General features: G+C 43.3%; 1 protein-coding gene across 7 annotated transcripts; it reads left to right on the forward strand.

The window, feature by feature from the left end:
• The first annotated feature begins 12 nt into the window (after positions 1-12).
• On the forward strand, positions 13-6,332 carry LOC147870379 (transcription-associated protein 1-like). Of its 7 annotated transcripts, XR_015533491.1 has the most exons (5): positions 13-577; positions 1,077-1,162; positions 1,433-2,161; positions 5,079-5,158; positions 5,287-5,525. XR_015533491.1 is itself a non-coding variant. In XM_087342294.1 (4 exons), the coding sequence occupies exons 1-4, from the start codon at positions 565-567 to the stop codon at positions 2,010-2,012; spliced, it is 333 nt and encodes a 110-aa protein (XP_087198420.1). In that variant the 5' UTR covers positions 13-564; the 3' UTR covers positions 2,013-5,228. The 7 variants fall into 7 exon arrangements, 3 of the variants coding, with proteins under 3 accessions (XP_087198420.1, XP_087198418.1, XP_087198419.1); XR_015533489.1 differs by having other exon boundaries at positions 1,433-5,158; XR_015533490.1 differs by lacking the exon at positions 5,287-5,525 and having other exon boundaries at positions 5,079-5,228.
• The last annotated feature ends 14,072 nt before the right edge of the window (positions 6,333-20,404 follow it).

A 20,404-nucleotide genomic window follows, 5' to 3' on the forward strand; every position in this document is an offset into this window, starting at 1 on the left:
GTCCAAGGTATATAAGAGCAGTTGGAGGCAGAAGAATATTGTCAAACTAACCTCATTCTTGATATTAAAATAGTGTACAAAATAAAAGATGTTTTTCCAGCCTGATGGTACTAACATGACATAACAGATTGTTAATCACTGGCTTTTCTTCGCAGAATTGTAAGCGAGTCCCAAGGCAGTCTATGAGGCACTGATATAGATTTTTCTCTGAGCACCCAGAACTCATTATTTACTGGTACAGTGAGCCCGTTAGAGGCTGTATCACAATTAGTTTGGGTTTAGTATCCTGCCAGTACCAGGAGGCTTCTACAAGTAATGTATTTCTTTGTCATATCATAAACCCAGATTTCCCATTTACTCTGTCCCTCATACATCAGTTGCTGATTTAGGAAGCAGCTACTGCATTGGCCACTGCTGTGACCATTGAACATTAGGATGTGAGTGTAATTATCTGTACTTATTGTGATTCGCTGTTGCAGTTTTGATGATCCACATGTGGAGATCTCCGCAGTCCATGGGATTCCGTTCAGATTGCAGGACAAGCAAGACAGAGCCACTCACCAGATGGCAGTCACAGGTAAGTTTATCCATTTGAGTAAATTGTTTAATAAAATTCTTTTCTGAATTACAATGCCATTATTGAAGGAAGAAGACCATTTGTCCTGAAAAGTAGTAAATGGTTTTAATGAAATAAAGAACTTGTCTATTTCTTCTATTGAGACTACAAAGAAACAATGAAGAACGTGATTTTTCTTTGCCAGTTTAAGGAACCACATTTTGAGGCTGACCTCCACATAGTTCTATAATTGAGAATGCATGGAGTTTACCTCCATGCTCCCACTGCCTCATGGCATTGCGCTTAGTCACAAGGATAACTTCAGCTGATATAGCGAACCATTAAATGTTTAAAAACCATAATCGGTGTTGGTTTTCTGTAAGTCCAAGTGGTGTTAAAACCCAAAGACCACTGTGAGAACCTGAAATCTCTCTTAAAACCACATTTAGTACGTGAACTTGTTGAAAGCGTCTGCTTCATATCTGGAACAGCCAGTAAGGCCTGTTGTGTAAGTTGGTAGGAGTGTTTGTTGCTGCAGCCATGAAAGAGTTACGACGGTGTTCCTTGTGTGTCACTACACAATGGTGGCGATATCACAGGCAGCTGGTGAGTTCAGTTTTATAAATTTAGATTGTTCAACATTGAAACAATTTATATTACTGTTGGTGAAGTTTCCACCTTTGCTTCCAGAAGGCATTATAAAGTGGCATTACTGATGGTGATATGGAAAATAAATCTAATTGATACGGCTACCTCTTGCCCCTTGTCGGTTGAATTCACCTTAGTAGTAGAAGTGCTACAGATGTTGGCTGTATTGTAGTGGCTTGCCATTTCTTAATCTTTCATTTACGTCCTTTCTTTATGACATCAAAACAGGCGAACCTGAAGGGCATGGACCGACTGGTGTTTATAGACTCCCTTGCTGTCATAATGGGGCACGAGGAGAGGGAGCCGTGTAAGCCGGGACACCTCGGCTCCAAACAGACGGCAAGCGAACTGTTCGTTAAATATCCACTGAATCAGTGGCAAGGGAAGTTGCGTGGGTCTGACGTGAAGTGTGTGAGTTGTAGAGTTTGTAGTTGCAGTATTATGACGTGTGGAATAATGGCCCACTTGGCGAATGTTTTAAATTTGCTGGGGAGGAGGAAAGAAAGGCTCCAGTATGAATCTGTGAGCGAGGGAGTTAAGAATTTGTCAGGTCGCTGGTTGTGACCCGTATTTAAAGTTAACTTGTGAATGGGTTTGTAATGAACTTGACAGAATTTGTCTTCTGAAAATGGAAGGTCCTTGTTCATTGGCTAAGGTGGGAGTGTTAACTGCTTGGTGAAGTAAAACTGTGTGTTCTTAGAAGAGTGTGATGTCTTGATTTCTTGAATGTGAATGTATTTTCTCTTTCTGGGAGTAGCAGATTACGAGAAACAGAATGATCCTTCAGATTCAACTGAGCACCACGTGACCCGCGTACTGCCAGCCAGAGAGGCGTTGAAGTACGTGCGGCAACAGTTGGCAGACCGACTTGATGTCAGAAGATTAAACCTGCTGGGACAAAGAAGGAACCTCGTATCCGCAAGAGACTGATATCGGTCTGAACCAGGCATTCGTTGTGTGAGTACATGAGCATTAGAATGTATTTGATGTGGTTGTCGTGTGAGAGAGATGAGTCTGTCCAATTTTATTAGGTACTTTAGATGTTGTGAACTTAAATGTGAGATTTGATATGTTGAAAGACGTAAATGTGGTGAGGGATTGGCATTATTGCAGTATCTGTGGTACGCTGGAGGCATTCATGATATTGTTCATAGGATATCAGAATGTGAGGTTTATTTATCCTTTTTAGACGAGGGTGGTGACTATTTGTGATAAGGTTTTGTTACATGTGAGATGTGTGCAGTGCTGAGGAGCCTTTAATGTGGTCTGTTTACTAATTAATAAGTGAGCATTTGCCAGTGTAAGTAATTTAGTTTTGTGCACAGTGAGCGGAGCTGCCGGGATATTTTCTGTGCTTTTGGTTAATTTTGAGAGTTTGCTGTGTTGAGCAAGGGGATCGGTTACAAAACTTGTAAGTTTGTGGTGTGGTGTTCGTTATGAATTTGGATTTGCTTGCAAAAATGGAGATGACTGTCAGAGGTTCCATTTATTTAAGACTTAACCATAAGTTGAGAGTTGTCAGGTGTCAGTCTCATGGACATGTGATGAGGCTCAGTATTACTTCTGGTATATTCCGTGGTTGCGGGTGGGGTAAGGGGATTTGCATTAGGATTGAGGAGTGGTTTGGTTGGTTGGAACCAAGTATAGAAAGGCAGTGCCACTTATGTGGGTCACAATGTACCAGTGCTGGTGTTGTCAGGATTGTTATTTTATGTCTGTAAAATGGTTGTGAAGAGTTCTTGGCTTACGAAAGACTAATTTGTTAGTGTTGTCAGTCAGATTGTTTATAGGAAGAATGTAGAGATTGTGTTTTTGTGTGTGTGAGAGAGAGACAGGCCGAAGTTATTGACCATTTAGCTTGGTTAAAGATTGTTGACCTGGAAATGAAATGATATATGATGTCTGTTTGGTGTTCGTTGACCACCTTAGCTGCTCCCTCATAAATATATTTTTACATAACCCCTCCTTCCTCTCATCTTGGGCTCCCATATCGCACCCACTAAAACCCTCAGTTATTTTTTTAGAGGGCAGAAATCAGGAAGGAAATGCATACAATACGAAACCCGTGTCTCCCCTCCTTTCATTTCTAGAACTACTACTGTAAGAATCCGCGCTGAAATGGAAGGGAGAGGACTTTAAGTGGTACAGCTCTTTTGCAGGATTTTTGTTAAAATATTAGAGTGTTTGAGCTGTCTGTGAGTGAAGATTCCTTTGCGTATGATTCTTGGAGGTAGAACGTAGCTTTGTTTGTTGCACGTTTTATTGATCTTGTTATTGGGTAGTCAATCAACATACGATCACGATGTTGAAGGGGTCCCGGGATATTAATAAACATTGTGACCACAATCAGAAATTCTCGTGTAGACATGCTGGCAATTCAGTAATCAGCGTGCACTAAAACTCATCTCGTAAAACTGTTTATTGACGTAATGTCAGATACAAAATATTGTTTTGTAGAATTGCTTTCTTTATTTTGTTGTGTTTCTACTTGTTAAAGTTGTTACATTGAGAGTGCTGCTGCTGGTGTCATGGAGAGATGTTTCCTCAAAGTAAGAAATTTTTGGTGGCTCTCCTTTACTTAGTGGGGAATCCCCACGTCCACAGTACAGAATGTCTAAGTATTTGCGACCGGGTTGGTGGCCCCAGCACCCTGCCAGTTTCTTTGGCACTTACAGTCATCCTTCCATCATGTTATGTGAATTGGGTGTGGAGCGAGGGAGAGAAGGCAGGCAGTTGTCTTCTGGCAAACTGCTGCTTCTGTAATTGCTGGAAATGTGACCATACGAGTAACCAAGACTTTGAATAAAAATCTGAACCAAGATGTGGGCGTAGGTTTGCGGATTGTTTTAAAAAGGGTAGCAGAAAAATTGAACGTAGTTTAGCGTAATGAATGGCGCGTTGCTTTGGTTAACAAGGAAATGATCATTTTTTTACCGTAGCCGAAACAAATTATTTACGAACATACAGTCACGAAGGTCATATTGAACGGCTTTTCGCGTTTGCTTTACTTCATCGTTTTGTCGTCTGATTTGACTTCGTTTGTCCCCACCATCTTCCTACGTGATACGACCATAATTCGTTGCGTTGGATACATTACTGGGCGGGGGAAAAGGGTCCCTTTGTAATTTATGAAAGTGACATTTGACAACTTCCTGAAGCGTAGCCTAGAACGTTTGTACATTGGCCGACAGAATTCGTGTATTTCTACATTGTTTTGAGGTCTTGTTCGTCCTCGTAATCGTTAGAAAACAACTCGGCTCAATTTGAATACTAAGAAAAGTGTTAAAACTAGCTACTACGTGTTTGTCCAGGAAGGCACTGATGTTTTGTAGTTGGTAATATTACCAGTTTGTTACGATTCTAGTGAGGCAGTCAGAAAGGGAAAGAATGAGCACGGAAGTTGCATATGGCAGATTAGATGTTTGGAAGAAGATGGCAATAATGATGATGACAGTAATTGCAGTAAACTTGTCTTCGCGATGTGTGTGTTACTTTTTCTTCAGAATCGTCACCTTTACTCGGAACACCTGATGTGATCTGGATATGCCATTCTGGTCGCTGTGGTGTGACAGCAGATAGGTTGCGGTGTTTAAATATCAGTGTTGTAATGCAGTTTGGAATAAGCAGGGTTCCTAATGACGTAGGATGTGGAAAGAGGCAACTCCATTCTGAATGAATCTGGTTTCATGTGGAATGTCACGGCCATTGCACTTTGGAATTTCCTGGAAACTCGGCTATGCTGTCAGAGGAATTTTGCACTTATCTTCATCCAAGATTGTTTCCTTCCACACAAAAGTCTGAGCTACGCCGCAGTTTAAAATATAAGGTGACATTTCCATTGATCTGTCTTTTACACGAACATTTGTCATTTCAGAGTTCGTGACCGTGAAATAATGACTTTCTGTACAGACTGGATGCAGCGGCTTGTTATCGTTTAGGTTCAGCTGTAACAAGGTAAATGTTAGGTGGAAGGAATATGTTGTTTGTGGCATTTCTTACTAATATAGAATATCACAATTTCTTATCTTATATAAGAATTATTAAGAAATCTGTGAAACCGCCCTCCACTCTCTCCATTTTAGTTTTGATTAGATCGATCATTGCTGGTGGACGTCGTGGTCTCATACAATTGAACAAAGTTTGAGGTAAGGGATTCCTATTTATTATTATTGTTCATCACATTTATTGTTTTCATCTGCATTTTTGAACTCGTGTACGAGAATTAGACTTGTCTTCTTTTTAAAACAATTTCAATTAACATTAGATTGACTTGTGTGTGTTCACGGCAACATTGATAATAAAAGAATATTCCAGTAGGCAATTAACTTTTTACAATTTTAAAGGAATTAAACGTGTTTCGTATCCCAGAATCTAAATAAAAATATGTCGATGCTAAGAAGTGGGGTTTATATTCTCAACAATAATTCTAACGCTTTTCATCTCTTGATACATCGACATTATTAAAGCGTTTTAGGGAACTGAGAAGAAATTTTATTCCGGTTTCACAAGCCTTAATTATCGACAAATCTCCCTCTCATTATCTCCCTACATCAGCAGATTAAATCCGGGGAATGTTTGCTATTATTGAGTGCAAAGAATTTATGGGTGCAAAACGTGGTCTCTCTCTTTCAGGGAGGAACATAGACTGTGGGGCTCTGAGAACAGAGTGTCGAGGAAGATGTCTGGACCCAAAACGGGAGTGGGACGGATAACAGAGAAAAATGCATGACGAGCTCCTCAGCCGATGTTTTTAGGGCGAGTTGAAAGTTTACAAGGCCTGAAGGGAACACCTCGGCGTAGGTGGGAAGATAACATTAAGACGAATCTTACGAAGATGGGTCTCAATGGAGTGAACTGGATGCAACTGACTCAGGATAGACCCCGGTGGTGGGCTTTTGTGAACACGATGATGTACCCGACAGACATTAAGGTGGCTCATAAATCCTTTGAAAGTGTGACAAAGTTCAAATACTTGGGAACAACAAAAACGATTCAAAATGATGCTCACGACGAAGTTAGGAGGAGACTAAATTCCGGAAATGCTCGCTACATCTCAGTTCAAAATATTTTGTCTTCCCGTCTGATTTCTAAGAACCTGAAGATTAAAATATACAAAACAATAATCTTGCCTGTTGTGTGGTATGGGTGCGAAACATGGTCTCTCACTCAGAGGGAGGAACACAGATTGCAGGTGTTTGAGAATCGGGTGTTTAGGAGGATATTTGGGCCTAGGAGAGAAGATGATGGGGCATGGAGAAAACTGCACAATGACGAGCTTAAAAATCTGTACTCCTCCCCCAATATTGTCAGGGTGATTAAGTCGAGAAGAATGAGATGGTCTGGGCATGTAGCGTGCATGGATGGGACAAGAGGTTTGCACCGGGAAGCCTGAGGGGAAGAGACCTCTGGGGAGACCTAGACGTAGATGGGAGGATAATCTCAGGCGGGATCTATGGGAGATAGGAGTTGAAGGAGACTGGATTTTGTTGGCCCAGGACAGGGTCCGGTGGAGGGCTTTGGTTAGTTCGGTGATGAACCTTCTGGTTCGGTAAGCCATCTAGTTAGTTAATCGGTCAACGACATGACCAGCTTTCTTATTAATTATGATTGTCCCAGTTGGCGCTGCTCGCAACAGTTACCTTCGTTGCAACTAAAGGTACGACATTTTATTTTACATCCATTGTCCTAGCACTGTGCGAGATTATGTCAAGAACTTCTTTACAGTTCGTGTACTGATTAAGTTACAAGTTCACGCTGCAACCTGTAGCAACTAGATATCGTGTCAGTGTTAACTGATTTTCCGTTTATTCATGCAAGTGGAATGGGACATAATGGCCACCCGATATGTAGGACTGTTTGTAGTGGCAGCTTGCTGCAATGGAGTGCGATACTGACCGGGTTAATACGACCCACACAATCGTATGTCCCAGTGACGCATTAAACCACGGAAGACATTGTACACAACCTTGACTTAATCACATTAACGTATAGATGCTTCTGGAGTGTGTGCCCATAAGAATAGCAGTAACTTGGGTGTGCTGTTTGAATGGATTTATCTGAAATGACATATGGGAATACCTCCCCCTACAAGCTTTGATGGGTACCTCATTCAGGCGTAAGCTCCCAGTCTATTTGCGCAAACGCAATTATGACAGAAACAATATCTGCTGTGGAAACCTCAAATCTTACAATATAGTTCTGGTTTGAGGGGGTAAGTAGAGGATTACATGACCTACCAAGCTAAGATGCTAGATGTGGGAATTCCTTTTCGAAATTTTTTGCTCAGAATATAAATTTTGGGCCAAGCTGGTGCGGCATTACTTTTCTCTCTTTAACTCCCTCTGCATTTATGACCTCCTCCCCCCCCCCATCTGGACACATCACATCAACTGGATGCTGTATGGACGTAGAATACCACGCGGCAAACACATACGTACTGTGGCAAAGTCCGTCATAAATAAATATGAATCTGCCTTCAATGTGTGGATAATGGCAACCCATATCAACATGAGTACCATCAGACATACATGAATGTACAAAAGAAATGTATTTAATCTCGATCTTATGTATACATGGGATATACGGATATCCGCACGTAGGAACGTTGAAACTTCGATATCAGCAGACGTGCGTGATTACACCAAACGCACTGATGATAATGTTTGGCATGTATTGCCTTACGTCAGTGGTCCCCAACCTTTTTTTCCTTTCTCTGGACAAATAAGATACGGACACCAAATAATACACAAAACAACACGACGTTTATTGATACAAGAAACCACGCAATCAAAAATACGTAATTTTATAAGTACAATTATTATTACTCAAGTGGGAAGTTAGTGTGATGTTTGGCACTGCATTTCAGCGGCCAGTTTTACAAATTTGGGAGAGTAGGATGATGTTGCTGCTCGCAATCGTCAAGATGGGCATTAGTACGTAGAGAACTGTGCTTTGATTTTATAATGTTCATGGTTGAACGGCATTTATTATTCAGTATAACCTCTTTCCTTATCAACGCGGGCACCGCGTTGGGGACCACTGTTGTACATTATTTCGCCCTCACATCTTCATCAGTTATCAGAGTGATTATTCTCTTGTAACATTGATGTCACTGTTACGTCAAGGTCATGACAAAGTCAAGACAAGTTCGCCCCAATAGTTTGCCAGATAGAGGTCTTTAAAATTCTCAAGGTCATACGTATTTATGCCAAACGGCAAATACCTGATTGACCATACTCATGTCAAAATGAGGTCACGTATAGGTCAAGGAAGCCACGACAAATTCGGCCCAATAGTTTCGTAGATACTGGTCTTAAAAAATCTCAAGGTTATATCTTCTCACCAATATTTCTGCTAGCCAGCCACCCTAGGGCCACACCCTTTACCCCAGGGCCACTACCCCAGTCGCACCCCTTCCCAGGGCTATCCCCTTCTTTGGGCCAACCCTCATGATCACCCCTACCCAAGATCGCCCCCCCGGGACCATCCCCTCAGGATCCCTGCAGCATCACCATATCCCAGGAACCACAGGATCCCCTAGGACCCCAGGATTCCCTGGACACTGCCCTCTAGGATCACGGCAGGATCCCCGAAGACAATCACCTCTAGGATCCCCTATAACCCCCTCCAGGATTCCTCGGATTTACCAGGACTCCCCATGACCATCCTAGTATTCCCCACAGATTTCCTAGGATCCCCACCAAGAATTCCCTACCCAGATCTAGCAAAATCTGCCACCAAACATTTCCAACAGAATTTCCCACGATCGCAACCCATGATTCCCAGGATATTCCCCTGGATTCACCACATAATATTACCCACGATCCTGCAGGATTCCTCACCAAAAATCCCCATATTATCCCACATAGGATCCACAACCAGAATTCAAAACGCGCCCTAACCCCCGCGCTCTAACCCCCGCGCCCTAACCCCCGCGCCCTAACCACCCCGCGCCCTAACCACCCCGCGCCCCACGAAGGGAGGTGGAGGCCCAGGCCGTTTCTTGAGCGAGCAGAGGCGCGGACCTGGCTCCGGACAATGGCCCGGGCGCCGGGTTCCAACGAACCGCCCGAGTCGGACGAGTCCAACTCGTTGGCTTTGCGCTCGCACGCTACAGGAAACAGGACCTCGTGGGCGAGGCAAGTCGTCCAACTCTTTCGACTAACCGACCTGGCAACAGATCTTGTCTAGGGGCTGAGGCTCACCCTCCGTCCCGCGATTTGGTTTCATTCGATTAAATCATTGAGTTTTCGCTGCTCGTAGTATTTGCGCTTCGAGTGTTTTATTACTGGACGTATAATTTTATCTGCCCCTTATTCATCTCTGCCGACACGCGGTGGATGAGTTTTTCATCTTTGCCTTTCCCAGCATGCTCCGCGAAACTTGTTTTCTCCGAACAAGTTGAGTTTTTCCCGGTTGTCTGTCTCCTGCTTCGGTACAGCGCGGATGTACGCAGTCTTTACGTAAGTTGGGGCTTCAGTCGGCCATTTTGATATTACGTCTCAGCTTGTGTTTGGTTTAATTCTCGATTTATTCGACAGCCAAAGAGTTGTTGAAGCTTTCGTGGTGGTAGTACGAGGCTCTAGATAACGACCCTGACTTATATGCATTTGTGTCTGGCGTGATATAAGATCGTCTATATATTTTTCTCTAGGACTGTGACAACGCACATGCGAGAGTACATGTGTCCTGTTGTGTGTCCTCGGGTGCTACGTCCTGTACAACGAGAGCCTACTTAAGTCATTCAAGGTGAGTTGCATGAAATATTCCGTCCTCTGAAGTAGAGAGTTCTTAAAGTACGTTGAGGATAAAACGTGACTTGGCCTAGGTCGCACAAGACAAGATGGCTGAAATGACTTTGCAACACTGAACTAAGTATTCTGAGATATTATTTTATTTTACGTTTTGATTGTTCTGTGATTCTGCCCACGCATTCCGTCTCCTTCTAGGTCAGTGGTAACAACCACGTGACACTCGTTCAAGACTTGAGGTTCACGGAGCGGTGAGGATGACGGCCGCTTACATCGTGAGGTCGCTAACACGACAACCCGAAAATTATATTACAGCAGCAGCGAACTAAGGACTCCGCTGAGTACAATGAGAAATTGTCAGATAATGCCCACTGATCGAGTTTCAGAGCGTACGTACAGAAGCGACGTAATTATAAATTCTTGTCATTATGTCTGCTTTGAGGTGATTGGCGGAGCCCTCTTCACATTCACGGTGATTATGATATCATCATTCTTCATCGCCGTCGTGAACCTCTGAACCAGAAGATTTTTCCACGTCTCGCTCCTGGACGCTGCTCTGTGACGTCGTCTGGCTCGAGACGTCTGAAACGATGAGGCACCAGTGAGCGATGGACTCGGGTGAGTACGGTGATGTATTATTTCGAGGTTGATTAAAAATTATAATGACTTTCGTAGATAGTGTTCTGTGGGAAATTAAAAATTAGTATGTCTCGACGGTAATGTAGTGTCTGAGTAAAGCCTGGTCTACGTGGATGGGGTTTCGCGAAGGTACCGATATCGCCAAAATCAAAGAATGTTTGAAACCCCCTACGTACGGTAAGGAATCGAGTTCTTTTATGAGTTTGAAACAGAAAGGAAAAGTTACAGATCATTTGAGAATTGTTGATGGGAAAGATTGGAAAAGGAGAAAATACAGACAAATGGACACGCACACTTGCGGTATGAGACCAGTTTCTTGCGTCTGTCTTGTTGTAAACATTTACGGCAGTCATCGTGTAGCTGACAGTCGTTTAACTGGTCAAAGCCTTTCTCTTCGTGTACAGACACAGAAATTTTAAAAACTGACTGGTCGTCCTTACTTCATTTCTGTTGGATAAATTTCGTAAGGAAATGCTGTTGGTGTTAGGTGGACCGAGTATTGCGTACGGAGTCTGTATTGATTTGGATTAGCCGTCTGCCATGGACGCGACTGAGTAGGCGTTCTTTACGCGGTGATGGAATTAGACAGAGATGCTAGAATGTAGTGCTGTATAGAGCAGAGGTTCCCAAAATATGGAGAAACATTTTCAACATCCTTTGCTTGATTGAGGCAGTCATCAGAACGAAGTATCGTTCTGCGTTGTATCCCGAAGGATGGTGATGGGATACAGGAGCGTAGACCAAGAGGAAGTGCGTTGATATTCAAGTCCACTTGTAGCAACACAGTAGAGATATATATTGAATTAAAGCTGCACCAGTTTACAGTATCTCGAGTCAGAAAGCTATGAAGGCGTAATTTATAACAGTTATAATTACTCTTCGCTAATAAAAATTGCAGTTTTGTGGACTTTCAGTTTATTCTGTGTAAAGTAATATAAAATATCGTCAAATTGAGTACCTGATGTATTTTCCTAATCAATGAAATTCCTCTGTTATGGAAACTGAAGTGTTACAACTAAAAGGAAACCGAAATTTGAGTCTATCGTGAGTCACTGCAGTCTGATTCACATCTCTAGATACTCTTTATACAAAAACACAGTTTAATATTAAGTCTCACCGCTACTAAATCTTCCGAAATAATTCATTCCCTTCCTAAGAGGATTCATAAATTAACTTTTTGTGTGCTCTTTGAAATGAAAAAATAAGCATCATTAACCCCATGAAGCCGTAGGTCGTCTGAATTATATTTAAGAATTCAGTCCGTACCGCGAAGAGAAAACACTCTTCAACATTACGAAGATCAACTGGTTAACGCTGTTTAAGGAAATGATCGCTGTTTATTCCGAGAATCATAAAAAAAAAAAGAGAGAGAGAGAAGAGAGAAAGTGGGGGGAGTAGCGATAGGCACTACTGCAATAAATGGGGGAGGGGTATAAAGTTGGTTGTGGGCTACGAAGGTTCCCAGGCAGTGCCCGCTCGTCCTTCTGGTATGAATAAGTTTAGTGAGGACAAGGGATTTAGGAGACAGGATGGGGTAAGAAATAGGGTAGGGGGGAGTTGATTCGGGTCTTTGCGTTAATTTTGAATTTTGATATTGGCCTTGGGGGTGGCGTTAGGAATAATTTACGTTAATTTTGGGGGGGGGGGCTACTATAGAGCGGAATTTTGATATTACTCTGAGAGGGCTGCATGGGAGGCATGCAGAGCAACGTGGAGTTTGGGTACCAACTCAGCATTTGCTCTAGTACCGAGGAAAACCACGGAAAACCTTGGTCGAGTTGGCCGGTCGCAGGACCTTCCGGATGCGTGCTGCTGACTTCTAGCCAGCAGTCCGGCATTTAAAATCGCGAGCCCTAACGGTAGCCTCTGTCCGTGCGCTTCCTTTATTAAAAACTGATACATTTTTTTTTTTCTTTTCATTTTTACAAAGATATGTTTTGGATAAGAAACGACCAACTTGGCTCGTTGCTTATCCAATTACAAAAGTTTCAATCCATATTCCATAAATCATTTTTCCATTTTCTTGCCGTGGTCGTCTTGTGTTTGTTGGTTCGCGGTCGGTCCAGCGTAGGGGAGTGGTCGATGTGACCGCCTATGGACTGGACCCTCCGGGGTACCTATAACGGGCTGGTGGTGCACTGTAGTGGGGGCTACAAAAGAAAAGCCGAGGTTTAGCTGCGTTTATGCAGGAGGTGAAGGAATTTTAAGGTGTGCTGTTGGGCTAATGTTACAGAACAATGTACTACAGAGGCAATCCTCTGACCGTTTATTGAGCAAAAGGATTGGAGGATTTCGCGGGTTGGGTCACTTCGCAAGAAGGGCTCGGGGGCGGAGGTATTTGTCAATGCTGGGATCGTACTGTCCTAGCTCTTGAATTTGACTGTTGTAGCTGATGGCCGATTTCAAGTATAGCCTATTCGCTAATCCTTTAATGTAATTCTTGATCAACGGCATTCCGGTCTGTTCGTGTAGGGTACTGATTGGAGTAACCCTTGGCAATTTGGTTATTATTCTGAGGACTTTGTTCTGAAATGTCTGAAGTTTTTGTAAATGAGTGTTAGCAGCGTAGCCCCAGGCGGGGGAGGCATATGTCAGTATGGACCGGAGGAGTGATTTATAGATCATTAACGATAAATTAACATCCATTCTGGAGGATTTATTGAGTAAAGGAAATAGTTGCCTCAGTCTGAAGTTAGCTGTACGGAGAATGGATGATATGTGGGCCTTGTACGTCAATTTGGAATCTAGAGTGACACCCAGATATTTGGTTTCGGAGGTAAAAGCTATGGTTTTATTAAAAAATTTTACGGTGGGAACATTGCAGCGATAGTCGCGTAAACGTTTTGAAAACACGGTTGTGGTGCACTTGTCAATGTTGATCTGAATTCTCCATCTCCGAAACCAGGGTTCCAGAAGGCCTATTGCTCTATTTAATTTCGTTATCGCTATGTCTAATTTTCCTGAGCGAGCACTGATATTTGTGTCATCTGCATAGATTGAGATGGACACGTTGGAGTCATTCTCAATGGATGGGATGTCATTTATGTAGATGTTAAAAAGTGTTGGCCCGAGTAGGCTACCCTGGGGAACGCCGGCCCTGATGGGGCGGCAGCTTGAGTGAGAGCTCCCATGTGAAACAGAAAATGAACGGTTCTGGAGGTAACTGTGAATTACGTGGATTAGGTGAGGCGGAATTTTGACTTTAATGAGTTTTGCTATTAGCCCCGTGATCCAAACTTTATCAAATGCTCGTTCTATGTCCAGGAACAATGCCACTGTGGCTTTCTTATTGTTAAATCCGTGAGTGATTCTCTCTATATTTCTTAATAGTGTGTGCGTTGTGGAATGTCCACGTTTAAAACCATACTGGTCATTTCTGATAATGTGGAGCTCCTTAAGTTGAAAATTAAGTCTTTTTAAGATGATTTTCTCAAAAACTTTGCCTAGGGAATTTAATAAACTTATTGGCCTATAATTTAACGGGGAGGAATGGTCCTTTTTTGGTTTTGGGAGCATGATAACTTTAGCGTTTTTCCACTGGGTAGGAAAATAATTTGAAGCTAATGACTTGTTAAATATTTTTGCAATAAATCTGAAAACAGGCCGTGGCAGGTGTTTTAGTACTATGTTCTGAATCCCATCAGGGCCAGGAGCCTTGCGGGGTTTAAGGTGGCGGATAATCCATTCGACCTCGCAATGGTTTGTAAGCCTTACGGAGGCCTGCGGAGGTTGCATCAGGAAGTCGGTAACTACCTGCTCTGTGCTAACGGTGAAGTTGGTGTCTACGTTTGGGTTCGTTTGGAATATTTCTTCTAAAGTATCAGCAAAAATATTCACTTTGTCTTGGTTGGTAATTGCAACGTTGCCATTGTGTTTCAGGGGTGGGATTTTTGTGTCCGTGTTTGTGAGGCTTTTTGTTATCCTCCACGTGTCTTTAGTGTTGGTAGTGTCGAGGCCTTGGAGTGTTTGCTGCCAGGTGTTCGAAATTTGATCTTTAATGGCCGAGTCAATTTTGTGTTTCAAGGCGTTGATGAGGGGACGAAGCCTTATGTCGTGGGTTCTTTGCCACTGATTTCTCAGTTTGTTTCTTTCTTGGATGAGAAGTCGAGTGGCTGCTGCAATTTGCATTGACCTGAAAGTTCTCCGTCTGAGCGGAATAGAGTGGTGCGTGGCCTTATTCAGAACGTCTGTAAGGTGGTCAACAGCTGTATCAATCTCACTGTTACAGCAGTTCCCGTCTACGCACTGTGTGTTTAGGTTTTCAGAAATGTAATTTTGAAAAAGATTCCAATTGGCTTCGCTGTAGACGAATGTATGTTTTAATTCGTCTGGTTCTAGTGGACCACGTATTCTAAGAAGAACTGGGTTGTGGTCGGATGTCGAAAGACTGCCTTGTGTGCGTATTGAGTGGCTGGAAAGCACGTTACTGATTATGGCAAAATCAAGTATATCGGCTTCACCAGGATTACAATCTGGAAAGCGTGTGGGGTGGGATGGAGCCGAGATTACGTAATTACTTTTATAGTAATGTGTGAGAAGTGTCTGTCCCGCTGCATTGTTCTGCCGAGCGTTCCAGGTTAAATGCTTGGCGTTGAAATCGCCTGCTAGAATTACTTTGTTTCCGGTTTCCAAAAGATGGTCCAGGTCACTCTCTATAATTCTGCCCGGGGGGTTGTAAATAGAGATTAGTACTATTGTTTCCCTATTGATGTTAACTTGGATAGCTGTCGCTTCCATGTGTTGGAGGGGGGGAAGGGGAATTTCCGAATGCTTGAAGCCCTGGCGAATTAGAATGGCCGTTCCGCCACCCCTCTGATTTAGCCTGTCAGACCGGAATGTCGTGTAGTTTGGGCACTTAAATTTTGTTGCAGATTGTAAATGAGTTTCATTAATTAGAGCTATGGGGATGTTATTGGTTTCCAAATAATCTAATAGTTCTGATTTTTTAATCTTGACGCCTCTGGCGTTCCAGAACAGGATGTCAGTGTGGCTGAGGGACCTACCCATGATTAGGAAGACCGAGGAGGGTGGCTAGGAAGTTATTAAAGATTATTGGGAGGGCGCTCTCATAAGGGTGCTGCATGAATTGTAAAAGCATTCCTGAGATGGAAGATAGAAGGTAATGGAAAGAGAAGTTCGGATTGAAAGTCCGAACAATTTCGACAAATTCTCTTGTCTGCTGCTGGGTGTGAGGATTTCCGAGTCTCAGACCCGCGGGAGGGTGTGGGTATTGTTGGGTGCGTTCATGAGATGTGTGTGTCTCTCTCTGGCTCGTGTGTTCTTCTTTTCCCTGCCTGAGTGGTTCTGTGTTGTTCCCCTTAGTTACTTTGGTCTTGGGGCCTGAGGGCCTAGATTTTGGGCCGAGAGATGATTCGGCAGGTGTGACGTCCTGCGCTACTACAGAGAGAGCGGGAGAGACTGGTCTGTCCGGAACCGGCGAAGATCTGCCTGTTACAGAATTCGGAGGCTTGCTCGCTGCAGCCTGTGTTGATGTGTTGGACCGGACGCAGCAGGGACAGTTAGCACTGTGGGCAAGCCGGGCGTGTTGTTGTATGATGTGCGGCTGTGGAAAATGATAGGAAGAATAAAGGTCCCGTGGTTGATGGAAGTTGTAGTTGTAGGGATGTGGTGGAGGCTGTGTTAGTTGTGAGCTGACGAAGTTCAGTGGCCTGCTCCAGGCATTTGCAGCACCCATAGGGGGGAAGTCACGGAACGTTTTGGGGGGCGGTCGCTGGGGTTGAGCTGAGACCCGCGCTCCAGCAATTCTTTTTGAATTTTCCTGCGGAGGTCTGCTCTTCGTCTCCCTCTCCATGAGGTCACGGAAGAAGGGACACCCTCTGTACTTGGAGCCGTGCTCCCCGATCTTGCACAGGGCGCAGGTCGGCACGAAGTTTGGGAGGAATCTATTTTCACATTGCCACGAGCAATGTTCCTCCGCGCAGTGGGCACAGGCCGGAGGGGCCTGACAGTTTGCCGCCACGTGGTAAAACTGTTGGCACCGTGCGCACTGAGGCGGCACGGTTCGCCCCTTATAAGGTTCGACAGAAATTTTTATAAAACAGAGATGGGACAGCTGAGAGATCTTTTGACTCTGGGGAACGTTGTCCAGTTCGACTATATGCATTGGCAGAGGGGTTTTATCTCTCCAAGCGGTCATTGGGATAACGGTTTGAACTGCCAGTCCCAGTGCGATCAGTTCGTTTTGGATGGTTTTTGGGGGGGGTGGTTGGCGGAATGCCTTTTATGACCACTTTGAAGGGCTTGGAGTCGTTCGATCTGAGTAAATTGAACGGCACCTTGTTGTCTTTCAAGAAGGTTTGAAGGTTCAGATAGTCCTTGTATGTGGACGTTTGACAAGCGATTCCGGACTTTATTCTGTGAGAAGTGAAGCCCAGCGGCTGGAATTTTGTATGGAAGTCCTTGTTGAGTCGGGTCATGTCACCTTCATAGTGGTGGTGAATGATTACCGGTGGGATTTTTGCTCTCGGGGCGTTTAAGTAGTGGTTATTGGCGGGTCCTGTCTTCCCAGATTCACGGGTCTCAGGGGTGGGAGAGGAAGGTAACTCAGCGTTAATTGCTTCGTCAGTTATTGCGGGCTTTGGAGGTGCTCTTTTCAATTTCTTTTTGGAGGTAATGACAGTGAAGTCATCTCCCTCCACAATTTCCTCCGGATTCAACCGTTCAGAGGACGCTGTAGCAGAGTCTGTTGCTTTCTGCGCACTGACCTTATCAATTTTAGTCCCGCCTTGGGAACAGTGGACCTCCGCCTCTACGATTAAAGTTTTAGTGCCAGAAGGGCCTGCTACTGGCGAGGTTGCCGTTGCCCTAGCTCCTTCTTGACCCTGTGGCCAAATTGACGTCATTTCGGTGTCCGAAAGGTCTGACGACGAATTTTCGAAGTCAGTAGTTGACGGCGACCGAGGTGTGCGTTTTGCCTGTTTTTTCAGTTTCATGTCTTTGTCTTTATCCGTTTTAGTAGTCAGTTTTGTTTTGGTTCGTCGGCCTGAGGGGCCGGAGACGTCTAGCATTCTCTTTACTCCCTGCGGGTTAAGTCTCACCACCTTGGGTTTCACCATCCTGACTCACGCGGTGTACTCACCAACACCCACGCCTGCCAGGAGGTGGAAGCCCCTAACGCTTTCCTCTGCACTTAGCTTTGGTATGCCGGTTTGGAGGGCACCAGCCCGCCAGACCTTGCTTCTGCGTTGTCCCTTTGCTTATGCTGTCACCGTTAGGTTTCGGTAATCGCGGGTGGGCACGGCGTAAGCTGGCGTCCTATTCTTCTCCGCTGCTCGATGTTCCCTCGAAGGACCAAGTCAGAGTGCCTGGCCGGGCTTTACAGTCCTCACTACCTGAAGACCGCCGCACGACTGGGAGAATCATAGTTCGTCTGAATTATATTTAAGAATTCAGTCCGTACCGCGAAGAAAACACAACTCTTCACCATTACGAAGATCAACTGATTAACGCTGTTTAAGGAAATTATCGCTGTTTATTCCGAGAATCATAGTTCGTCTGAATTATATTTAAGAATTCAGTCCGTACCGCGAAGAAAACACAACTCTTCACCATTACGAAGATCAACTGGATAACGCTGTTTAAGGAAATGATCGCTGTTTATTCCGAGAATCATAGTTCGTCTGAATTATATTTAAGAATTCAGTCCGTACCGCGAAGAAAACACAACTCTTCACCATTACGAAGATCAACTGATTAACGCTGTTTAAGGAAATTATCGCTGTTTATTCCGAGAATCATAGTTCGTCTGAATTATATTTAAGAATTCAGTCCGTACCGCGAAGAAAACACAACTCTTCACCATTACGAAGATCAACTGGTTAACGCTGTTTAAGGAAATGATCGCTGTTTATTCCGAGAATCATAGTTCGTCTGAATTATATTTAAGAATTCAGTCCGTACCGCGAAGAAAACACAACTCTTCACCATTACGAAGATCAACTGATTAACGCTGTTTAAGGAAATGATCGCTGTTTATTCCGAGAATCATAGTTCGTCTGAATTATATTTAAGAATTCAGTCCGTACCGCGAAGAAAACACAACTCTTCACCATTACGAAGATCAACTGATTAACGCTGTTTAAGGAAATGATCGCTGTTTATTCCGAGAATCATAGTTCGTCTGAATTATATTTAAGAATTCAGTCCGTACCGCGAAGAAAACACAACTCTTCACCATTACGAAGATCAACTGATTAACGCTGTTTAAGGAAATGATCGCTGTTTATTCCGAGAATCATAGTTCGTCTGAATTATATTTAAGAATTCAGTCCGTACCGCGAAGAAAACACAACTCTTCACCATTACGAAGATCAACTGATTAACGCTGTTTAAGGAAATGATCGCTGTTTATTCCGAGAATCATAGTTCGTCTAAATAGCATTTAAGAATCCAGTCCGTACCGCGAAGAAAACACAACTCTTCAGCATTACGAAGATCAACTGGTTAACGCTGTTTAAGGAAATGATCGCTGTTTATTCCGAGAATCGTAGTTCGTCTGAATAATATTTAAGAATTCAGTCCGTACCGCGAAGAAAACACAACTCTTCAGCATTACGAAGATCAACTGGTTAACGCTGTTTAAGGAAATGATCGCTGTTTATAGTGAGAATCATAGAAAATCCATAAATATAAAAGGCATCATAATTAAAGCACTTGGTACGTACGTTGAAGTAAACTTTCAGAATTGAACTAATTGGTATTTAGCATTTTCTGTTGAAGGCTTAATGTACCGGTTACATAACTTTTTCTTTATCAGTATTACTTCCCCCCACTCGCTTGTAAATAATCTTCTTGAATCTCTTTCCCTAAGTGTTTTCAAGTTCGGATTGTCTTACAGAGTGAGAAACGAAGTATTACGCCTGTCTAAATCATCAAGAAATATTATAGAACTGTTAACTCAGTTGAAGCATCTCTCTCTCTGTCTCTCTGTCTGTCTGTGTTTTTAATAAGTTCCGAAGATTAGGATAGGTTGACACTCAGGTTACAGTAAATTGGTTCATCGATTCTCGACAGATTCTGACGAATTTAGGACCGCGTTCAGGTGTGTGTTGCTCTAAAATCCAGTCGTTCCTCAGCTCAAATATTTGTTGCGCCATTGAACAATGTCTCGAGAATAATAGCAAAACTTGAAGAAGGTCTGTTTGCAGCACATCCTTACATTGAAATTCAGTGTAGGTAGCACCCGTTAATACTTGATTTAACGGTGGTAATTAATCTTGTTAATGGTCCCGAAGAACTCTATTCCTAGAACACAAAGTTAGGTTGATACTGACCGACAGAAATCGAATAATCCCAACCGTAGTTTAATGGCGACTATTCCAATGGGACCAGCCGATTTTTCCAAGACAGAATCAGTACTGACTGTCTTCTGATTGGTCCTCGATGCAATTCGAAAGTATTGATTTCTTTCCATTGAGTTCGTCACAGAGGGCTCGTCTTATCTTTGGTTCCGTATTTTTCCAATAGACTGCGTCATTGTGTTTGAACGTCGTGTCCTCGAGTAAATGTGAGGCAATATTTTCGATATATTTTGTAGAAGTTTGACATAGGACACCAATACGTTACCACAAGTTTGACGTGCGCCACGAATTACGCGCCCACCAAACATTGCAATTGATGTACCAGAGATTTATATTCAGTTTCTTTGTGAGGCGATTTATATTAATAAATGACGTACTATCATTCACGTATGTTTATTCCGATTCTTTCGTTACATGATACTTATTTATAGTGAGTTAGATTGGGTCATCGTTAAGCATGAATCTGCTACGTATTTGCGTCAACATCTACC

This window comes from Zootermopsis nevadensis, unplaced genomic scaffold, assembly GCF_977971745.1.
Source record: "Zootermopsis nevadensis isolate Lab colony 2312 unplaced genomic scaffold, Znev_1.0 Znev_ptg000299l, whole genome shotgun sequence".
NCBI classification, from domain to species: Eukaryota; Metazoa; Arthropoda; class Insecta; order Blattodea; family Termopsidae; genus Zootermopsis; species Zootermopsis nevadensis.